The sequence below is a fragment of the Dunckerocampus dactyliophorus genome, chromosome 17, assembly GCF_027744805.1.
Source record: "Dunckerocampus dactyliophorus isolate RoL2022-P2 chromosome 17, RoL_Ddac_1.1, whole genome shotgun sequence".
Lineage (NCBI taxonomy): Eukaryota > Metazoa > Chordata > Actinopteri > Syngnathiformes > Syngnathidae > Dunckerocampus > Dunckerocampus dactyliophorus.
Window position 1 is genome coordinate 13,302,284 of NC_072835.1, and position 22,191 is coordinate 13,324,474.

The 22,191-nt window shown below is 41.5% G+C and overlaps 2 protein-coding genes across 4 annotated transcripts; one reads left to right on the plus strand and one right to left on the minus strand.

Annotated features, from left to right (window-relative positions):
- Window positions 1–265: 265 nt before the first annotated feature.
- Window positions 266–7,433, minus strand: stard7 (StAR-related lipid transfer (START) domain containing 7). Of its 2 annotated transcripts, XM_054756505.1 has the most exons (9): window positions 7,259–7,433; window positions 6,608–7,115; window positions 6,340–6,497; window positions 6,210–6,259; window positions 4,196–4,306; window positions 4,044–4,126; window positions 3,858–3,957; window positions 3,643–3,727; window positions 266–1,270 (listed from the first exon to the last, which is right to left on the minus strand). In XM_054756505.1, exons 2-9 carry the CDS (start codon window positions 7,054–7,056, stop codon window positions 1,092–1,094), a joined length of 1,215 nt encoding a protein of 404 aa, XP_054612480.1. In that variant the 5' UTR covers window positions 7,057–7,115; window positions 7,259–7,433; the 3' UTR covers window positions 266–1,091. The 2 variants fall into 2 exon arrangements, with proteins under 2 accessions (XP_054612480.1, XP_054612479.1); XM_054756504.1 differs by having other exon boundaries at window positions 6,608–7,433.
- slc20a1b (solute carrier family 20 member 1b) lies at window positions 6,492–21,973 on the plus strand. Of its 2 annotated transcripts, XM_054756501.1 has the most exons (13): window positions 6,492–6,507; window positions 6,664–6,756; window positions 6,873–7,081; window positions 10,994–11,635; window positions 11,736–11,876; window positions 12,360–12,445; window positions 12,556–12,652; window positions 16,084–16,203; window positions 19,764–20,030; window positions 20,111–20,717; window positions 20,955–21,140; window positions 21,255–21,339; window positions 21,446–21,973. In XM_054756501.1, exons 4-13 carry the CDS (start codon window positions 11,287–11,289, stop codon window positions 21,599–21,601), a joined length of 2,094 nt encoding a protein of 697 aa, XP_054612476.1. In that variant the 5' UTR covers window positions 6,492–6,507; window positions 6,664–6,756; window positions 6,873–7,081; window positions 10,994–11,286; the 3' UTR covers window positions 21,602–21,973. The 2 variants fall into 2 exon arrangements, with proteins under 2 accessions (XP_054612476.1, XP_054612474.1); XM_054756499.1 differs by lacking the exons at window positions 6,492–6,507; window positions 6,664–6,756; window positions 6,873–7,081 and adding an exon at window positions 9,291–9,443.
- The last annotated feature ends 218 nt before the right edge of the window (window positions 21,974–22,191 follow it).

A 22,191-nucleotide genomic window follows, 5' to 3' on the forward strand; every position in this document is an offset into this window, starting at 1 on the left:
CATATACCACTGAAAAGTAAAACTTGATAGTTTCATGTGTACAACTTCTTATGTTGGACTGTTTTTGGTGGACTCACAACCAACAATACTAACAAACAACAAGTTAAACAATGTCAGCCAGTCTAGCAGGGGCTGATGGGAAATATATGCAAATAAACATGACGTCACACAGCTTTCATTGGTGCTTAGAAAAGGGCATGCACGGTGGGTAGGTAAGACCTACCCACTGTGGTGGCTGTAGAGATGGCCTGATGAAAATAACAGAAAAAAACACGTAAATGCATGAGCCACATTGCCAGGCTGTAAACGATTTTATTGTTTATAGGCGGCGCTTTCATACCACAGCATGTGGTGCTGTGTGTGTACATTCAGAAGAGGATGAGGTTGATGATTTAACAACAAAAAAAAGCATCAGAATTACATCACAGTGGGTTAGCATGAGTAGTTTTTAAAAAGAATGTACATCTGGGACTGTAGCACAAATGAATAACAGTTTGAGATGTTTGCTACAACAGTTGAAATGGTGTAACCTTTAATTTCGGCATGTCCAACAAAAGGACTCGCAAACATGCAGTACATTTATAAGTGCATGTGTACCATTGTGGATGAGGATTTCATTGGTTGTTAGAAGACACTGTGCCCCTGCTGTGGAAGGACTGGTTTTAGCTTCACAAGAGCCCTAAAAGTCATCATTATAGCCCAAATATCAGTCATATGAGCAAGCTAATCTTGTGCAGAGACGTGGAAAACAACCAATCTTGAGGCCTCAGTCCTTCAGTCAGTGCAGAGATGAATCAGCCATCGTAAATACTGCCAAAGCATGCCCGTTCGATCTATCCTTTAGTCTCGGCCTTGTCTTCTTTAGTCAGGTTTGCCACAGCATATTCATAAAACGAGACAATGAACGATTTGGCTGTCTCATTTCAACTGGACCACTGTTGCAGCACACATTGGCATTAACGCCAGCGCTCGGGTCCATTCTTCATCTACAAAAAAAAAAAACTTCACACACACACACACACCCAAAATATATGGGTTTTTGGAGGGTTTCATCTGCACAAATCCACTGACAGCTCTATCTCCATGTATGTTCAAGCAAACATTTGGCCAGATCCACCAGTGTGGTTCTTCTCTGCAGCCAGACGCTCCTGGCTCTGCTGGCGGCCTGTGTCGCTGGTTTTAATGACGCCTGCGTAGTCGTACACCCCCACCTCTAAGTTCCTGGCCTTCAGAGCAGCTGTGTGAAGCTTCTCCAAAAAGTCAGGCATGCCTGTCAGAAAAAGTGAACAAGTACAATGTTTAATTGTAAATAAAACATTTTAAATTAAATACAAATGAATTAACATAATGAATAATAACCATAATTCAAAAAAATACGTGTCAAAATTATATCAGTTAAATAAATAAAAGTTTTTGTTTTTTTCAAACCAACATTTCTTAAAGAAAAACTGCACTTTTTTTTATTTTGCCCATCATCCACAATCCTTATGTGACAAATTAACACATCTCTCTTTTCTGTGTGTTTTAATGATATAAAAACAGATAAAAAGAGCCAGCTCATTACTGCACATACTTACACTGGACATACTTATTCCTCCTATAAAGTAGTCTGAAAACGTCTCCAAAAAGCGCCAACAATGCTCCCTTTACATATAATGTGACGTGCACATTAAACAAGCTACAGCGACATTGTTGTTATTAACATTGTTACGCCGATCAAACTATGTTACTGGCATATTGACACTTAGCAATAACACATCGGCTAGCTCCACCACAGACTCGCCCGTAAATGCGCTCACAACACCTCAGACACTACCAAAAGGTAAGGCTAAATATTTGAGATGCCGCCACTGCTGCTGCATTTTTTTTTCTCCTGAGTTTGGAAAAGTTAACGCCAGGTGTAGGCATTTGCCTCTACGATGTTACGTACGCATTGATATGTGAAATCAATGCACCGGGCCAGGAAGTTCTGGTAATGCTTAGAATGACAAAAATACGCAAAATATTAGTATTGCATGTTATCATGAATGTAGCTGTTACTACAGCATGGATATAAAACCTTGTTGGAGGTGTTTTAATAGCGGTCTTTGTGGGCGGCACAGGTGTATCCCATTACTTGCACCACTGAGCTGTCGCTTTTTATCGGTTTTTGTACTTTTAGAATGTACACAAAAGAGAAAGACAAGTGTTCATGTCTCACATACGGATTGTGGATGATGGGCAAAATTCCACAAAAAGTGCAGTTTTCCTACAAGACTTTTACATTTCAAGATGAAAAATTTTAAATTGGACAGAAAAAAATATACATTTTAAATTATAAATCTTTTTTTTTTATTATCCAAACCTCAAATAAAAAAAATGTAATCATTGTAAATAAAATATTTAATAATCAGAATTACTTGAAAAATATGTAAGTTAAATTAAAGGGTTTGCTTTTTTTTTTTTTTTTTTTTACCTGCGATGTATGCATTAAGTTGAAGTTTAAAAAAAAAAATGTAAATAAAAAAACGTTAATGTATAATTTGCATTGAAATAAATACAATGTTTAATTGCAAATAAAATATACAGTCGTCCCTCACTCCATCGCGGTTCGAACATAGCACCCTCCTCTTTCGCAGTTTTTCAAAAATTAATCAATACATGATCGCTGTTTCATGGTTGATTACCGCCTGTTATTAGTTTTTTAAAAAGTTACATATTCTAGGCCTAAATTAAGCATTTTTAAGCATAGCGTGAGGATAACTGGCATAGAAAATGGATGAATGGGTGATCTAAATGAATTAAAATACAAATAAAGGCAATACAAGACATTGATGAACTGTACTACACTGGCCACTAGGTGTCACTAGTAACATGCACTAAACCTGCTAGCCAACAACAGGCTTTTATTATTTTATCATTATTTATCTCACAACAAGCACAACAATAACAATAATTATAAATCATCATCATCATCATCATCATCATAACACGGGCTACTGTTGTGGACGTACTCCAGCTAAAACTCAACTCTGAATCCCCGACATCACTTCCTGTCCACACGTCCGAAAGACATATATTGAAACACGCACGAGCACAAGTCTTGCTTATTTTCTCTGATTATATATACTCAAGTATATTGAGTAATATGAGTGTAAAGGTGACTATAGGGGTATTATTTCATGTCTAGACTGCTCTAATAATGGTAGAAATTGTATTTAGAAAGTCATAAACAGGCTGTCTATGCTCTAACTATGAAAAAATTCACTTATCTAATTCTTACCGCAGTCAGGTCTGGAACCGATTAACAGCAATAAAAGAGGGATTACTGTATATCAAATCTAGTAATTTGTGAAACGAAATAATCATAAACATTGAAAAAATGTAAAACAGGTTAAATAAAAAATAAGATTGTTAGTCTTTTTTTTTTTCCAAAATAGAACACAAAAAAAAAGCCTGCCAAGAAAGTGTTTCTGTTTTTAAGCATTTCATGATTCATGTTTTAAGAAAGACACGTGAGAAAAGCTATATATATATAGATATATAGATATCTATATATCTATACAGTATAGATAGATAGATAGATAGATAGATAGATAGATAGATATAGAGTGTTGGCAGTCGAGTTAGAATTGTTTGGATAAGCAAGGAAAAACAGCTCACCACTGGACACCATCCAGCTCACACAGTAACGAGGGAAGGCGGTCTGCGGGTCGTCGCTGTAAGTTAGCAGGTAGTCAAAGCCATTCTGGGAATAAAAGTGGTAACGTCCAAATAAGTGGCTACAAAAACGCACAGCCATAGAACAATTCATTTATGGACCTGGGTGTAGTGTTTATAGCTCCATGTCATTGTGTGTCATGATACATGATAATAACCTCATCAAAGGACGTGTGCGGGCGGATGACCATCGTGGACTGGTACGTGTGAACTCTCACAAAGTCCTGAGACTCTGGAACTCTGGGATGCTGCACAGCTCTTCAAAAAAGTGCGATATTTATTACCTTCATTGATGTATTAAAATGTTACTGCTGCTGCATGAGATTAACTTTGTAAACTCCAACCTGGACACCAAGATCATCAGGTTGTTCTCCAAGTCCACGTCATAGCGCCGCACATACACGTAGTCTCTTGAGTACATGGGGTACTGTGGAGGGAAATTTCATTTAGTTGTTTTATTTTGGGAAGCAAATGAAGAAGAAGAAAAGGAACTCACAGGGAAGTGCGTAGCCCAGTGAACAACTTCAGAGCCTGTGTTGGCGTCTCGGTCCACCACTTCCAGTTTGATGACCAGAGCATCCCACTTCTTCCTGTACTCTGTGTCCAACTGAGCCGAAAGCAAGGCAGAGGTCAGCCATGTTGTTACTGTGCTATTAATACAGCAGGCAGCAGTGTTCACATTGCTTTTGTGTAAGAGGTGAAGCCAGGAATACACCATCACATGACGCCACACCAGCTCAGGAGCAACATTGAAAAGCGCATGAAGCTGCAGGATGCTGACCACTTATGATTAGGGATGCTCTGATCAGGATTTTATGCTGCTGATTCTGATAGCGATCATCCATGAGTGAGATCGACTGATACCGATCACACGTTTTTCAATTTATTTATGATGAGTACATTGGTCAGGGCACTGACAATTCCAAGGGCCAATGGAAAATACTGTAGGCACTTTACTTGTAGGTAAACTTTTGGGCGGATTGTCTTTTTTTTGTTGCCTTTATTTGTAAATAAAATAATCCAAATAAATATCTTTATTAAATAAAAATCTGTCCTGCTCAACTTAAAACAGAATAAATTGAGTGTCCGGGATGCAAGGGTCCCCAACTAAAGCTATCAACTATTTGTATTTTATTTACAACTGGCAACATTTAAATTGTACACTACTTTATTTACCAAGCAGATCTCCACTCAAACAGTGTGGTCATTGTCTTTATGCTATTTTGTGCTCATTTGTTGCTATATAAAAGCAATAAGTCTGAATTCCACAGACGAAGACTTCGCTGACGAAGCTCTTCGGATGAGGAGCGAAACGTCCGACACCTTCTTCACAGAAGTACAGATGACATCTCAAGAAGCCTTTTCCTCATCTGAATTCCACAGTTATAATAATAAAGTAGTAAGAGCTGAACCAAATATTCTTTTACCCTTTGGTGAGCTACTCAAAATCAGCTTGTGAGATTGGAGTTCATGTACACAAACTACACACCAAATAGTGTTTTGAGGACGAGACACAATTAGTATAATTACAACGAGAGAGTAAAGTTCTTCAAAGTTAATACGTGAATACATGAACACTTGTGGCTTCCCCGTGAAACAAAAACAAGCTCCAACCTAACAGCGTAGCTTGTTTGTTTTAAAAACAAAATGTCACGGTGGTAAAAAGTCCCATCTGGAGTACGAAGACCAGAAGCTAAGCTGATAACGCTAGCTCGGCAAAGCGTGTAAACAAAGATGCAAGAAAAGTCGAACGAAGACAGGTGTGGTAAGGGAGTGATCAAACATGCTGGCATCAATGGGCATATGTTGGTGGCAACCCTACGTAACACAGCAGACATGTAGGATTTGCTGCCTCACGCCGATCGTTTATTTGTGATTGGCTTTGAAAGGCGTTTACTGGCATACGCCAATCATGTGTTTTTTATGGAAATCATCCGATATTGATCAGTGGCTGATCGATCGGAGCATCCCTAATTAAGATACGTCAAAGACAGCTACTGTTATCTTGTGGAGTTCATTTTTTTTGGGAAATACATAAAAAAAAAATACAGCCACATATGTCATATGTTTCTCCCAATGTTTCATATATGGTGCTAATTAGAGACCCTGGCGGTTATTTGCTTTTTGCAGACCACATACCCGGTCAGGGGTCTCGAGTTAGCACCATATCACAAAAAATGCTGAACTCCTGATGTAAAGACTGTGTGGTTAATTGAATAGACGCATTGATCGGAACTGTGTTGGTTTTGCCATTGTGTTGCATAATAATTGTGCACACAAAGATATTCTCTAGGAAAGGCCAAACTTCACTTTATCTTTCTTAAATATTCACTTTTAGGTTTAAAATTAACATTTTGAACTGAACAAGAGCAGTAGTTGTTCAATAATCAAATGAATCCTCAATAAATAAAACGTGCATAAAAACTGTGCACACAAATACATTAGTACAGACTAGTGTTTATTTCAAGTACGGTAAGAGTGGTTCAGACTAACATTTATAAATACTGTACCTGCACATTGAAGAACTGTCTTGGTGTGACGTCGCTGTAGGAGCCCAACACTGCGATACAACACCAAAATAAGTGTTGTTATGACGTCGGGCGAGCTACTTGTTTTGTTGTTGTTTGCAAGCCCACTGACCTCTGTACTCATAGAGGTGACTGTCGGGGATGGGCCGCTTCCACACTCTGAAGTCCTTCTTCTCCATCACCACCTCCCAGCCAGGCTCCATGTGTCCACTGACCGCTTTGTTGTTTTGCCTTTTCACTACTTCCAGTGCCTGCAGCTCAAGTCCACACCTGCACAGATGTAAATATTAGCACACGCCACTGTTACAGAGATGAAACAAAAGGCCACATCAAGTGTTGCTTTGCATCGTATATTTAGTCCATTTTTGCATATTCCAAACCTGTTCATCTCCTCATCTTGAATCTTCTCATTTTCCCACATGAAAACACCCGCCAGGGCCGCAAACAATCTGCCAGTAGGGGGGTGCTTGCTCTGGAACCTGCGCCACATGCTCCCCACCAGGGTCCACCTGGTCCTCTCAGAGTACAGGTTGGAGTAGAGCTCGCCGATTTGACATGCACGACGGAGCCTCTGGCCGGTCAAAAAACTGCAGTGGTCCATGAATATGGACAGCAAGCCCTTCCTCTTTTGTCCACATCTTGCAGTCTCCCCGACGAGGACAGCTGCTCTGTGGAGGGTGGATATGAGCAGGCCTGTAGCCCTGTCCAGCCATGGAAACGAGTCCCTGCCTTCCTCCTGCACAGCCTGCCGGAACAACCTTATGCTCTGCAGCCTGAGCGTCCTGACGCCGACCTCGCAGGTGAAACGACGGGGCACCGACTGAAACATGGCTGCATGAATCCCTCCAAACCAGGTAGCGAAGTAGCAGCTATTTAAAAGCTGAAAAGCTGCAGAAATGCACCATGCGATTGTTTACATTAGACGTGTATGTATCATAAGGTTATCTCAAATGTCCATCACATTATTGCACTCAAGCTAACTGTCAGCGAACACGCGACATTTAGCATCGGCTAACTTTAGCACGACTAACCTTAACCAGTTGTTTCTGAATCAAAGGGCAGCCCCCTTTACTACCACCACCTCCACATGTAGATACAAGTACCTCCGGTGTACCTCCTGCCCTGTCTAATCTGTGACTTTATCCCGAAGACGTGCACACGTTTCGCATCCTTACTCGTTTGACCTCTTCTTCCTGTCGTCTCTTAGACACGCCCACCAGGAAGCTAAACCCCAGCACACATAAAAAACACGCATGTTCATTGGACAGAAAATATTTATACGGCGGTTCTGATTGGTCGAGAAGGAGAATTCGTTTTAAGCCTATTAGCTACAGAACCAGCATGAGAGTTTAGTCACTTGAAGCCATAGACATAGATAGACGCTGCATTTAGTGGGTTTGTCCACTAGGGCGATACGTCAACTTCGCCGCCATATTGGATGTGTCAAGGCTGCACTGTAAATGAATCTAAATAAATTTACTTCATTTCAGAAATTGCCTTTCTATAAAGTAATTTACGTTAATGCCTGTCTTTTATACAGTCACACACACACTAAAATACTTGGGAAACAGTTAGAAACCAAACATTTGAGAAGATCAAATACAATATTTTTGGTGCCTAACTGTTTTCCCAGTATTTTAGTGCGTGTATGAATGTATAAATGAGAATAATTAACCAAAATTTCTTTGTAAGAAAGGCGCTGTATGAAAGTAAGTACATTTACTTGTATTAATTTACAGCGCTGCCTTGACACATCCAATATGGCGGCGACGTTGACGTACGGCTCAGCGCTCGGTGCGGCGTCTATCTATGTCTATGGCCGCCCCAAGCTCCCAACTGTTTACGGAGCTTGCCATTCTTAGGGGTGGGTCCCGCTGTAGTCTTGTCTATTATCTTACATTATGTAACTAAACGAGAGTGCCAAAACATATAAGTATTTTGTCATTTTGAATTTAAGAGAATGCCGACCTTGTACGCAGGCGTAGACGATAGGTGGTGCTGTTAGTCCACGGAAACAACAAATATGTCCGCCTTGTCTGCAATGCCGAGATGCTGAAGAGGGCATACGTAAGATATGTAGATAGCTTGAAGGCTTAATTGCTGAATAGGTGTTGTAATTAAGATGTTGGCTAGGCTTCTGACAAAGAAAATACCCCCATTTAGTATTTTGCATGTACAGTCACAGCCACGCCCTCATTTGGCAATAACTTTGTCAATTGCCAGCTACTGGCAAAGCTAATAATAACAATGTTCCTTGGGATAATCAACTGTCATGAATGTCATGAAAGGTGAAAAGACAGAGGCAATGTCAAAGCAAATAGCATGATGGAAGGCGATGATACAATTTCCACGTAACGGACAGGAAAACTTGTAACGAACTGACTGAAAAGGTTTCAGTGTAATGCTCAACTTTAACATTATAAGGCAGGTATCACTTTTTAATCCAGTTCAAAAGTAGACAACATGGAAAGAACCACTTCAATACTGTATAAAGCAAAACACATTCTGGACCACTATGACGTTACCGTATCTGAATTACTGTGTGGAGATATGGGGAAATAATTACTTCATTCACGAAACACGGTGCACAAAAAAGGGAAGTTAGGACAATACTGTACATCGATAGGTCCAGTATCCCCCACACCTTTACTTATTACCTGGACAATTGTCAAAATCATTAAGAGATTTTAGCCAAACAAAACAACAATAACAAATATTTGTATCAACGCCCTTATATGTGGAGAAATTAACAATATTTAATACAACAATGTAGCAATACCAACAACATAATAAAAGTATGACCTTTTATTGCAAAGCATTGTTTGAGCAAAATTCAGTGACTTATTTGGCTTTTGCCCCCAAAGCCCTCCTGTGTCCAAGGACCTTTCCCCGAGTTTGTAAACAATAATAATAACAACGATATATACGATATATTGGAACAGGACGAAAAAAACACACACATACAGTATTTGTGAAAACGAACATACTTGTAGAAGAGAACTAAAAATGTCGATCGCATCAGGCTGTATCGATCTGAAACCGAGACAAGCGTGGTATCACTAATGTCGATATCTGGCTCGGTCTACCATCTCGAGATAAAACCTGCATTGCCTGCTGGTGTCGCCGGTTAGAACGAGTCCATACACGCGGTGGATGGGATCCTGGTGAACTACTGACGGTTCTGGACCACAAACGGTTATTGTCATCTTCGTAACTGTAAGTTTTTCCACCCCTCAAACATTAGGCAGTTTTTAGCGTCGACTAGCTTTTATTGTACTTTGAAATATTTTACAGTCCCGCGCGCGCTAACGTAACGTTCTTGTGGGCGCGCGCGCGCACATACTCACTTAATTAGCTTACCGGCTTGTCAAACGCCACTCTTCAACGATATTACAACTAAACACGCGGTTAGTAAACGTGTTGTCTGTCGCCGTAAAATATATACCTCTTGTGTCTTATGACACGGCCCGGTATTTGCTTATATGGCGGGGGGAAGAGGAGGAGGGATGCGCTAGTGTTAGCATGTATGGCGAAACGAGTTGATTTCAGTGACACGTTAGCGTGAATGAAAGCTGGTAAAATGAGTTATTATACTGCAAATGATGGCCGACAATCTGCTTTGTTGACGATGTTTGTATAGTGAGTTCCAATTCTTCATTTTTACGGCACGTCGTTTACTCTTGCTGCTAACGTTAGCATTGGTTGGCCGTCTGTCCGAGACTTGGCAGGTCATTGAAGGAGGCTCGGCACTATCCGGCTAATACACTGCTTCCTTCATCGGAGCCACATCCGGTTCGCGAGACAACGTCGAGGCATGCATGACAAAGCAAATAATAAAATACAATGGTTAATATCAATTACAAGAGCATGTTTTTTTTTTTTTTACAACATGGATGTGATTGAATGCTGTGCTCCTTAGTATGAATGGATGACGACACGTGCGCGCGTTGAAAATGCCCACCACCCAGACGCGACGCTTTACACCATTAACTGTTTTTTTTAAATATTTTTTTTAACCCAAACTATTTTCTGTTAAACATCCCATGTGTCTTAAACTGAACTGGAGGTAGGATTCATTATAATTGTATACATTAAATACTGTAATCCGGCTTTGTCTTCCGACGTTAGCCAAACAATGGCTACCGTGCCAACATTAATGATGCGTTCTGGGAAACTCGGAAGTTGTAAATTTCCGCCCATCAATTGTGACGTCACACGTCATGTAGAACAGAATGGGTTTATAGCTTATAGTAGATGTTATCACAAGCTGATCTGCATAGACATTAGTGTGGAGATGAGCCATCTCTGAGTAAAGTGTATAGTGAATGAGGCTGTTAAGTTGGAGGTTTTTTTGCTAGTGTTAGTTAGTCTTAATACTAAAAATGTTGTCAGATGTTTTCTGACGAACACTGACACGGATTGTGCTCACCGGTTATATATAACATAATCCAAATAAATATGTTCCTCATAAATAATATAAGGCTGTTTAGTTTTTTTAATCAAAGCACAAGGGATAAACCTGTTCTATAGGAAACATATCCTTTAAATGACTTTTGTGCTCTGACATGAAATGGAAATAAAATGAACTTGTCTGTCGAGATCTGCACTTCAGGTTTTTCCACACCCCCCATATGTTTTTTTTGTTGTTGTTTTTATTTTGTTTTGTTTTCCCCCCCCCCTAGTGTCTCACCAGTGTATAAACTGTTGTCACGAGCATGGACTGGACCTGGACTAAAGTAAAGCTTCTTGATTTCTTGCTCTTTCAGGATGTTCCCGAGCTCATCTGCAGTTGCACAATGGCTGTCTGTTCACTTTGCGTAATAGCTAGGACCCAAAGAAACTGTAGCAGATATAGTATAATTACAGGATAGCAATAAGCACCATTGTCATCAGCATACTATACCTCTGTTTTCTTGCCTGCCTCTGACAAGTCCTGTAAAACAGGTGGGCCTGCAAGAAAATATATTTATTTTTTTCCTTGTACTTAAATATATTTTTGTTTTATATATTCTACCATTATATAACATTTTTTGGGCATTTGTCCCCAAAATCTACAATCATGGTTTCAACGACTGCAGCTGTAACTGCAATAGTGTTAGCTGGCACTGCAGCGACACAGGGGCCCCTGACGAGTTACTTATGGCTGCTGATCATTGGCTTTATCATCGCCTTTATATTGGCCTTCTCTGTTGGCGCCAACGACGTCGCCAACTCATTTGGCACTGCTGTGGGCTCTGGAGTAGTCACTCTCAAACAGGCTTGCATTCTGGCCACTGTGTTTGAGACTTTGGGGTCTGTGCTCCTCGGGGCCAAAGTCAGCGAAACCATCCGCAAGGGTATCATTGACGTGGGCATGTACAACGGCTCCGAGCACGTGTTGATGGCCGGATCCATCAGCGCCATGTTTGGTGAGTATCTGCACCACATTGCTAATTAGAACAGCACCTATTAAATCCCTTTTTTGCAGTCTGGGTGTTCTGAGTGCAATCTAAGTCTCTTTGACTTCAGGTTCTGCTGTGTGGCAGCTGGCTGCCTCTTTCCTTAAACTCCCAATCTCTGGAACACACTGCATTGTTGGTGCTACTATTGGCTTCTCTCTGGTAGCCAGAGGCCAGCAGGGAGTCAGGTGGCTCCAACTTCTCCGTATTGGTAAGTCTGGACATGAGTCATTAGCAGCTTGATTTAGCCTCAGTGTTTGGCTCATTGTGTTTATAATGGCGCATAGCTGCCACTGCTTTGTGACTAAGTCAGTGTTTTGTTTTTGTGTGGGACCACCTGTGAGTGTGTCAACAGTCAAAGCAACATTATGTAACTATACATGACAAGATGATGCTAAATACCTGAACGCTTAACATCCTTCAGAAGTTAAGTGTAAATTTGTTGAGTACAGTAAAGCATCATTTTGCTGTCCCATTCCTTCTACACAAAAGCAGATGTACTCTGTGGCCTGATGACCAATGTTTGTGGTAACTGATGTAACGTGAGATACACAGCAAGGGTTTCCTGTTTGAAACCTGACGGGTGGAAGTTGCTTCCCAAAAACTGGATAGTATTAGATGGTATTGTTGAATGATTTTATTTTATTTTTTTAACTTGGTGGGGGGGATAATTGGTTAAATCTTTTATTTGCAGTTGCTTCCTGGTTTCTGAGTCCCCTCTTGTCTGGTATAATGTCAGCCATCGTTTTCTACTTTGTGCGCTTGTTCATCTTACACAAGGTAAGGTTTTTTCCCCCCCTGCATGTGAAATGTTAATTACATAAGAAGAATGTCTTTAACAGTAACAGTACAAAAGGGCTTTTGCTCAAAGGTGGGATTTCTTCCTGCAGAAAGACCCGGTGCCTAATGGACTGAGAGCCTTACCTGTGTTCTACGCAATTACCATGGGAATCAACCTGTTTTCCATCATGTTCACTGGAGCTTCGAGTGAGTATGGCTGGTCTACTTCTCTCTCATGGCCGTTTCTCAGCCACAGCTTAAAATAAACCCTCAGACTCCAGGATGGCCACACGTATTCTAGACTCAACCAGACTGTTTTTACCATTATAACTGCTTATTTTAACGTGTTGTTTTTTGGGGGGGCTTTTTTGCTTGTGGTTTTGATGTGGGTCATAGCCGAAATTACATTTCTTTTTAGAGCGCAACACAACAGGGATGTGGAAATAAGATTTCACTTAAGTCTTGACGTCAGTGTCTGTGGCCCTCAGACATGGAGGAGGAAAAGTGAAGTAACAAGGCTGTCATGAAGTATATTTGTTCCTAGGAGTCTAAACTCATCAAAAAAATGAATGTTCTGAATACATGTTGCCCTTTTTAACTTGGATACACTTTTATTAAATGAGCAACTTTTGCTCCTTTTTGTGTTCTTCTCTCTACAGGGCCTAACAAGATGTTAGCTGGCCTGGGCCATTAAATGGTGGCTACAGGCCAGAGTAGGACCAGATATGGTGCGCTGATGTGATATGTACACATCAGTGCACTAAGAGAGGAGATCACTTGTGGTTCCATCGTAACCCATAATAAGTCTGCTTAGCCAGGCATATACAGTATGTACAACTACCCTTGTACTTGGAGACCTGTACTTGGGTTTAAAAAAAAAAGGTGCGAGAATGCATTTTAAACACATTAACAAATGCATACTAGATCTTAGATCAGTTTTTCCACATTAAGGATGTGATATTATTGGCTAGTAGTTGTCCAAAGTCAACATATATTGTAATCTAACTATGGATTAGCACTGCATGCATGTCATGTGGTAATAGCCAAGCTGGTTTCATGTTATAGGACTCTTATCGTTGTTGTGCGACAGGACACCAGACATGCCAGGGCACATTCCAGCACGCATGCACTCACTCACACACCAGCGGCAGAGACCTCAGGTCAGCAAGGCCAGAATGATTGAACTTCAGGGCAAATAATCTGAGGGTCAGGTGTAGATGAGGCTAAGGATTCCTGCAACAATGGACAAAATTATTCTTTTTTTCTTTTTTTTTTTTTTGTTCTTTATAAATTAAAAACAAATTTAAATATCCTCTGATTTCAGCCTCTCAAGTGTGAATATATATATATATATATTTTTTTTTAACTTCCTTAGTTATATATGAAAGTAGACCTATTTTTGTGTTTTATGCAAAACAAGATATTCACAAATCAGATTTGTCTTTTGAAAAATCTTTGAAAAAACTTATGTTGCAGACCAAACCACTCACTGTTTGTGTTTGGTTCATAGTTATTTCGTCTGTTTAGGGACTGACCGATTAAATGAAAACAACAAGCTTCAGATTAATCAACTAATAAAATAATTGTTAGTCACAGCCCCAATTCCTCCTGCACCCTGCTTGATTTTAGCAAGAAAATCTATGGCAAACTTTTTTACATTTGAAGAGTAGTGGTAGCTCAAGACAGGTTTATGGTGTACTTTTATCTTTTGGAGGCAGGCAGTGCAAACAGCAGTAAACACATCCTCTGTTTTTGCACGCCAGTGTGTCTTTCAGTGTCATTGTGACGGTACAATTTGACCCTCACACCAGCCTCCATTGACAAGAGTTCAATGTGTTTGGCTGGACAGGGATTTTCTGCCTGGGCTACTCTGAAAAGCAAACACTGGTTGGCGTTTGTTTCTTTGACACCAGCCAGCAACATAAAACTGCCTTAGTTTTTAAACTTGATCCCATTTCCTCAAACACAATCATCAGCGTCCTTAGAGGTTGCTATTTTTAGGTATTGACTGTTTTTGAGACTGAAGCTGAACTTAGGAGCTTTGACGACTCAGCAGGACAGTAGGCGAACGTTAGGTCGAATAGCTCCACACAACCATAAAGTATCACTCTCGCTGTCACTTGTGTAATTAAAGTTGGGAGGCGGGCTGTGGGGGGAAAAAAACCTATGTTATTGTGAAAGCCAGCCCACGGTGTGATGAGGTTTCAGGGAGGGGTGTGGAACGCAGCCGTGGTCAAAATTCCATTTCCTGTGCAGTCCTCATTCATCCCACTTAATGGTTGCGGTGGGACTGTTGTGTAAGATGCCTGCCACTGAGTCACAAAGACAGACAGATGACATCAATGCCCGTCTAGCCCCCACCCCACCACAACCAAATGTCCTTTTGAATGACACCTGTTTGTCAGCGTCTAGCTCCACACGAGCTCAGTAAAGGGCAGCAGCTGTTTCGAGCTGTACCCTCTGGTTATGCCTCACCCGCCCTGAAGGACGCATGGCTCTGTTGCGTAACTAAACAAACACCAGCGAGCTGCACTGCAGTCTCAAGCTGCAGCATGACTCAATCAGTGGAGATCTCCCCAAACCAGACACTTATCGCTCGGCCTTGCTCCTCACTTCCTTTTGTCTTGGCGAACAGTTAGAAGTATTTAATTTATCTAGTGACGAGGTCATCTTGTGTAGGTGTTTTTTTTTATTTATTTATTTTTCTCTTTTCTTTTCTTTTCTTTTCTTGCTGATAGACCGCCAAGATGACTGCTTCCCCTGGGAAATTGATGTTGTTACTCTGTACGCACCACACACACACATCGCATCACGTCTACTTGCATCAGCTTTGCTGCAGTGTTGGCATAAAAGCCCTCCCTTGTTCCTCTCACTGCCCCGTTTTAGAAATGTCACCTTTTAAGGAACTCATCGGCTCATGTGCACTTGTTGGCCTGACCCGTAAGGGTCAGGGCAACATTTGGGGTCTTTCAACTTTTTTTTTTTTTTTTTTTTGGTTAAGATCTTATATAACTATTCACATCAAGACGTGTTTTCCATATTTAACTAGGACGCTGCACAACGCTGTTGTGTTAATATTTACACGCAGCAGCCCAATGATGGCACCCTGTCAAAAAGTCACCACCATTGACCCAAAGTGGTATTTGTACAATCTGCTCACTGCTCACACATAACCAACTTCATAGCTGTCCATAACGATAATGGTAATATTTAAAGAGGGGATGGGCATAATTGGTTTAAGAATTACCTTGAACAGGAAAAGCGATCAAAAAATATTTGCTCATTTGTCAAAATGGAGTGCAGTACTTGGCTGCAATCAGCAGAGGAGCTGTTGAGTCTTAGTTTTTCTATAAAGAACAGGACCTACGCTATGGGAAGTTGAGCTACATCCACACAATGGCACAACTCTATATGACACTAGCATGGAGTTGAAATTGAATTCATGAGTAGTTAATTTTCCCCAGTAACAATTTTTAAATGTAGTCAAACTTCCCTAAATGGAAGTTAATTAAATGAAAAGAATGTGCTGCCTGCTAAAGGACGGTGGCACCTGCTGCCTGTGTTTTAAATACCTGCATTTTTTCCTCTCCATTTGTTTCGTCTTGTGTGTCTGTGGTGCCCGGCGGACCTCCGTCCAGTGCTGGGATTTGACAAGCTGCCTTGGTGGGGTGTCCTTCTCATTTCACTGGGCTGTGCACTGCTGACTGCCATCGTGGTCTGGTTCATAGTCTGCCCCCGCCTTAAGAAGAAGATTGAACGTAAGTGCCAAAGTTTTAACACATTTTATTTATATTGATCTGAGCTTACAAGTGTTGTATGTTGAGCTAGTTGATACCAGCCACTCTGCAGTGGAGCATAGTATTTGAGTCAAAGCGATCCACTAATTGGCCTTTAACATGCTCATTTTAAAAGTCCTGGAACAACACGGTATTTGCTTGTGTGTATGTGAGAAATGAAAGACCGGCGGGTCAGTGATCGCCTCAGCTCCAGTCATAACCGGTTGGGATGATGCAATGTGGCCAACTGGTCAGAACACTCCATGGATTATCTCTCTCACACACACACTGCAGTGTGCTTCACATTGAATCGACAAACATGTCAGGTGAGACACAAGTAAAGCTGTTTAGTGCTCAGTGTGTCTTATCTGATGCTTTTCAGTCGTCCCTCGTTTATCGCAGGTAATAAGTGATTTCCGCAAAGTACGATTTCTTATTTGTAAATCAAATATTTTTGTAGTTGGAGCATAGAAAAACCTGTTTACGACCTTCTGAATATGAACTCCGCCCACGGAACGAAGTGGGGGGTAAGTGACTGATGATGCAGTATACTGCTGATGGGATGTCATACAACTTCATGTCAAAAAATCACAACTACCCCTTTAACATTAGAGGCCTCTAGACATGAAATAACATCCCTATAGTCACCTTTACACTTGTATTACTCAATATACGTAGTAGACATAATAAGTAGGGGTGCAACGATGCACAAACTTCACAGTTCAGTTCAATATGTTTGTGTTACAGTGAGCTACCATTTGTGGCCAAAAAATAAATTACCACATTTTTCTCACCTTTTAAAAGTACAGTTCTGCTGCACACACTTGGCACCATATAGGAACAAAAAAAAGGCACCATGTAATAAGAATATAAAAATATATCTGATCCATGTGGTGCACTCTTGGCAGCTGAGTAAATATCACAAAGAAATAAATCCTTACAAAATCAAAGCTATACCGTACCCATATTCTGGAGTACATTCTCAGCAGCATGCTAAACAAAAAACAGGTCGACAGCAATAAAAGTAACTATCCCCTGGCCAATCTCTTTTGAATCATGTGCTAATAGCTGTCTAAATGACCCAGGTAAAGTTTGTAGCATGTGTTCTCCTTGTTTTTGTTTGGTTCACATCGAGGTGATGTCGGCGTGAATGCGTTGTCATGTTTGTTGCATTTCCACCGACATAGTTCAGCATTGTGTAACACTTGCAACATACGTTTTTTTTTTTTTTTTGTCCACAACGCTCTTGCCATCAGGGTCATACTTGACATGAAATCCAAAGTGGTCCCAAACACCAGATCTGAAGGATATTGGAGGATCATCAACATCAGGAAAGGCATTAGCCATGTTTCAATGAGCTAGACTGCATGTAGCTTCTCATCAGCTTGGTATGAATTTGGGAGGCAGCCCTCAGTGGCTCTGTGCTTGACAATGCAACCTAAGCTAGAGTAGTCGATCGCAGAGAGACTGAGCTTTCAGAAAGCACAGCGCGCCGTCAGAAGTTGTAAAAAAAAATATATATATATATATATATATATATAACTGCGGATTGTTCAATACAGGGGTCACTGTTCAGTACGGATGTGTATTCAACGGTTCGATGCAGATACACGTATTGTTGCACCCCTAATAAATAATGAGAGAAAATAAGCCATTAAGAAGCCTCACGGTGGACTAGTGGTTAGCATGTTGGCCACACAGATTGGGAAGATCTGGGTTTGAATCTCCGTTGGGCATCTCTCTGGGCACTCTGGTTTCCTCCCACATTCCAAAACATGCATGTCAGGTTGACTGGAGACTCTAAATAGTCCATAGGTATGAATGTGAGTGTGAATGGTTGGTTGTGTTGGCTGGCGACCAGTCCAGGGTGTACCCCGCCTCTCGCCCGAAGTCAGGATAGACTCCAGCATACCCGCGACCCTGGTAAGCAAGTAAAAGATGGATGGAAGCCATTTAAGACATAAATAAGGGACGCAGTATTTGCGTGTGTTAGTCTGGAGCTAGTGTCTCACCGAACATTACATTGACACTTGGTGACCAGTGTAGAATACTACATGTTTTTAAACGTGTCTTCTAAATGTTTTTTAGCTATTTTATGCTTAAATGCTTAATTTAGACCAAAATATGGAAAATTTGTAGGGGTGCGTGGTAATTATCGGTTGATATGAGGAATTATGACATACCAATGAAGAGCTCTGATAACGGATACATTTTTTAAAAAATTATCCAATGAGGTGAGATTACCTGTACTGTTGTGTGTTCCTGGGCTACGGTGAGCAAATAAAGCGCTCCTTTTGTGATGTGCTGCACACCTCCCCTGAGCTCACTCGTAAACAATCATGGCTTTGTTGGTGTGGGACTTCTTTACCCTGTAAGCCACCTGAAGCACCAGCATCGCTACGACCCTCCTAAGAAGCCAGCGCTGCTAAAGTGACCACAAAGCTAGCCACACTGGACGACCAGCCCTTTACCAACGTTGAAGATACCGGCTTTTGTTGGCTAGTAAATGATTTTTTTGAAGATGTATGTTTGCCTGCAAAATGCGACACTCATGCATACATTGATAGATGGAAATAAGGACACACTTCACTACTGATTTATGGACATGTGATGTTAGCCCTGTTAGCTTGCTAGGTCTGACAGAGCAGTGGCTGGATAAGGACTTTAAACTATACGTGCATGGCTCAGATCAAGGGTACCCAAGTGTTACATTTAAAATGTTAAACTCGTGGATAGACCTTGGTAATGTTATCAACACAAACTTCAAACATTGCAAAACACACACCCAACATACCAGAGCTCGAGACATCTTCCATTTCCCATAGCAACCCTCCGAAGTTCTCTTTCTTAAATGTAATGTACATAACTTGGTGTCCACTCGGTGTTAGACTTTTGTTCAAATAATCTTATTTTACTCTTTTATACACAAAAAATCACTTTAGTTGCAGAGTTGAGTAATTATTCAATGAATATATACCATTGTAATCATCATGGGGTTTGTTTTTCCATGGAATTATGTTCTTAAACATTTTCATCGGCAGGCGGACACGAAGGTTATGTACTTTTCACTAATGATTACACAACAGTTATTTTTTTTTACACTGAGAATATTTGAATAAAACACAATAGAAACCAATTTCAGACATCATTCTTTAATTCTAAGTAGAAATCATGACAAAATTATCAGAGAAAATATTGTTTATTTCACAACAAAAGTAGACATGCTTTACATTTAACATTTCAATGTTCAAATATAGACACTTTTTTAGAACGTAGCCGTGCTAGCGCAAAATAAAAACATGAACAGGCTTAATTTATGGTTTGGTAAGCTTCCTCACTCTATAAACGTCAGAGTGATAGGGATAGTACACATTGTTAGACAACAATTTCAAATACTACTCAAGTGAAGTTGAAGACCGCAAAGGGTACCCTTGATCTGAGCCATGCACATACAGTTTTGTTTGTTTTGGAAAAAAATTTAAAAAAAAACGTCCATTTGGCCCAGCAATGTCTCACTCCTTCCTTTCCTCCTCCTTTCCTAGGAGACATCAAATCTTCCAGTCCCTCAGAGAGCCCCCTAATGAAGGAGATGGAAGCCCATTGTCCCATCCTGAAGCAGACCGGCAAGGAGGCATCTGCACCTTCAAGCCAGGCTGTCAATCAGAGCCCCTCAGCTCAGCCCGCTTCTGATGAGCGCCATGTTGCATTTGACATAGGAGACTGTGACGATGGGGAAGTTGTCAAAGAGCGCAAGGTGGCGTTTGACATTGGAGAGTCAGATGAAACGGACGACAGCAGTGCAAATGGTGGTAAGTGAATTCATGGTCCTGCTGTATGGTTTCCTGTGGGACAACTGTGTGGACTGGCCTCATTTGGACCTCTCTTGCAGTCCCCAAACAGGTCCAACCAAACAATCACTTGCAGCACAGCAACGGCTCAGCAAACGCCCCCCACCAGGTCCAGTTTAACAATCATGTCCAGTTCAACAACAGGCCCGCGCAGATGCCAAGTAACGGCTACAGCCAGTATCACACGGTCCACAAGGACTCTGGCCTCTACAAGGACCTCCTGCACAAGCTCCACCTGGCCAAGGTGGGCGACTGCATGGGCGAAGGAGGCGACAGGCCGATAAGGCGCAACAACAGTTACACCTCCTACACCATGGCTATCATTGGCATGCACGCTGACTTCAAGCACAAGGATGGTGATCCCCAGGAGGGTGAGAAGAGTGGCCCTGGTGGTCAGGACAGGAAGCGCGTGCGCATGGACAGTTACACCAGCTACTGTAATGCTGTGGCCGAGCACGCCACCCCCGAAAGCCTCGGGGAGGGTGATGTGGCACTGGACATGGGGAAGGAGGACGCAAATAGCACCCAGAGCTCTCTGGACGAGGACGGCCTTGAAGCAGACAAACCAGAAGTCTCAATGCTCTTCCAGTTCCTGCAAATTCTCACCGCCTGCTTCGGATCCTTCGCTCATGGAGGAAACGACGTCAGGTATACAGGCATCTGTTTGTCAACACTAATCAGGACGTATTGTAGCTAATGTCATGTTGTGGTCAAAATGGTTTAGATGTGCTAGCGTACATGTAATACAGTGACTTACGGACAATTAGTTGAGATGTTCTGCTTTAGGGCATTCTTTGACAAATTGTCAACATTTTGTGTGCAGTACATCAGAAGAAGAAATTTATTTTTTTATTTTTATTAAATTTTATTTCACTGTTTGTGCAGCAACGCCATTGGACCATTGGTAGCGCTGTGGCTGGTTTACAACAGTGGCAGTGTGACCTCAGATGAACAAACACCCACTTGGCTGCTGCTCTATGGGGGCTTGGGCATCTGCACTGGGCTCTGGGTGTGGGGGCGCAGAGTGATCCAGACTATGGGCAGGGACCTCACTCCCATCACCCCCTCAAGGTACACACCCATGTGACTCACACACATAGTGCTTTGACGCCACCGTTCAGCCAACATAATCCAGACTTTGCATAGACATTACCCTAAAAGTGACTTGTTTTGATTTCCCTGCAGTGGTTTCAGCATCGAGTTGGCCTCAGCTCTAACTGTGGTGGTGGCTTCTAACATTGGCCTGCCTGTCTCCACCACCCACTGTAAGGTAGGCTCGCTATTGTAAACAGGAAGTCTGCTAGACCGTGCACACGTAAAGCAAGTCAAACAACTTCTAGAAACATACCAGTCATGTGACCACGGATTGTTTGCAGGTGGGCTCTGTGGTGGCCGTGGGGTGGCTGCGCTCCAGGAAGGCAGTGGACTGGCGTCTGTTCCGCAACATCTTTATGGCGTGGTTTGTCACCGTGCCCATCTCGGGCCTGATCAGCGCCGCCATCATGGCCATCTTCATCTACGGCATCATATGAGGCTGCAGATGCACCCCCAGCTGGGGAGGGGAGAAGACAACTGCTCCATGCGCACCAAGAGAGGAGTGGAGTTGGGTGGGGTTAAAATATGTATCGCATCCTCAAGCCAACTACTTTAAAAAAGAAAACAAATGTGATGGGACGTGTGATATAGGCCTCTTGAATGATGGCTGCATCATGTAACAACTTAGAATGTGCTGCTTGCTTCCAGTTGGGCCTCCCATTGATAACTCATTACATTTTTTTCCATATCTTCTCATTCTGTCAGAGTAAAGGCTTTCTGTAATACAAGCTTCTATTTTTACTTTGCAGTTATGTCATTTTGTTTTAAAAGAAAGCAGTTAGAGAAAGACCCATTAAAATGCAGTACTAGACATTTGCAGATGTAGTATTTCCTGTCACACACATACCGGAGGTCACATAGATGCAAAAGTGTTTTCTTGGTTGTTTTTCTTGTTTTTAAGTGAAAATGGTTATAGGTGTGTTTTTTTTATTTTGCAACTGATGTCATCTATGATGTGTTGTCGACTACATTTAGAGCTCCAAACAGTATTTCTACTGGACAACAATGTTACCTAAATTTGATGTTA

Coding starts and splice junctions, on each gene's coding strand:
- slc20a1b (XM_054756501.1), top strand. CDS start 11,287: ATGGTTTCAACGACTGCAGCTGTAACTGCAATAGTGTTAGCTGGCACT. Junction 11,636..11,735: donor ATCCATCAGCGCCATGTTTG/GTGAGTATCTGC, acceptor CTTTGACTTCAG/GTTCTGCTGTGTGGCAGCTG. Junction 12,446..12,555: donor GCTTGTTCATCTTACACAAG/GTAAGGTTTTTT, acceptor TTCTTCCTGCAG/AAAGACCCGGTGCCTAATGG.
- stard7 (XM_054756505.1), bottom strand. CDS start 7,056: ATGTTTCAGTCGGTGCCCCGTCGTTTCACCTGCGAGGTCGGCGTCAGG. Junction 4,307..6,209: donor GACAGTTCTTCAATGTGCAG/GTACAGTATTTA, acceptor CTTTCGGCTCAG/TTGGACACAGAGTACAGGAA. Junction 3,958..4,043: donor CTGATGATCTTGGTGTCCAG/GTTGGAGTTTAC, acceptor ACTTTTTTGAAG/AGCTGTGCAGCATCCCAGAG.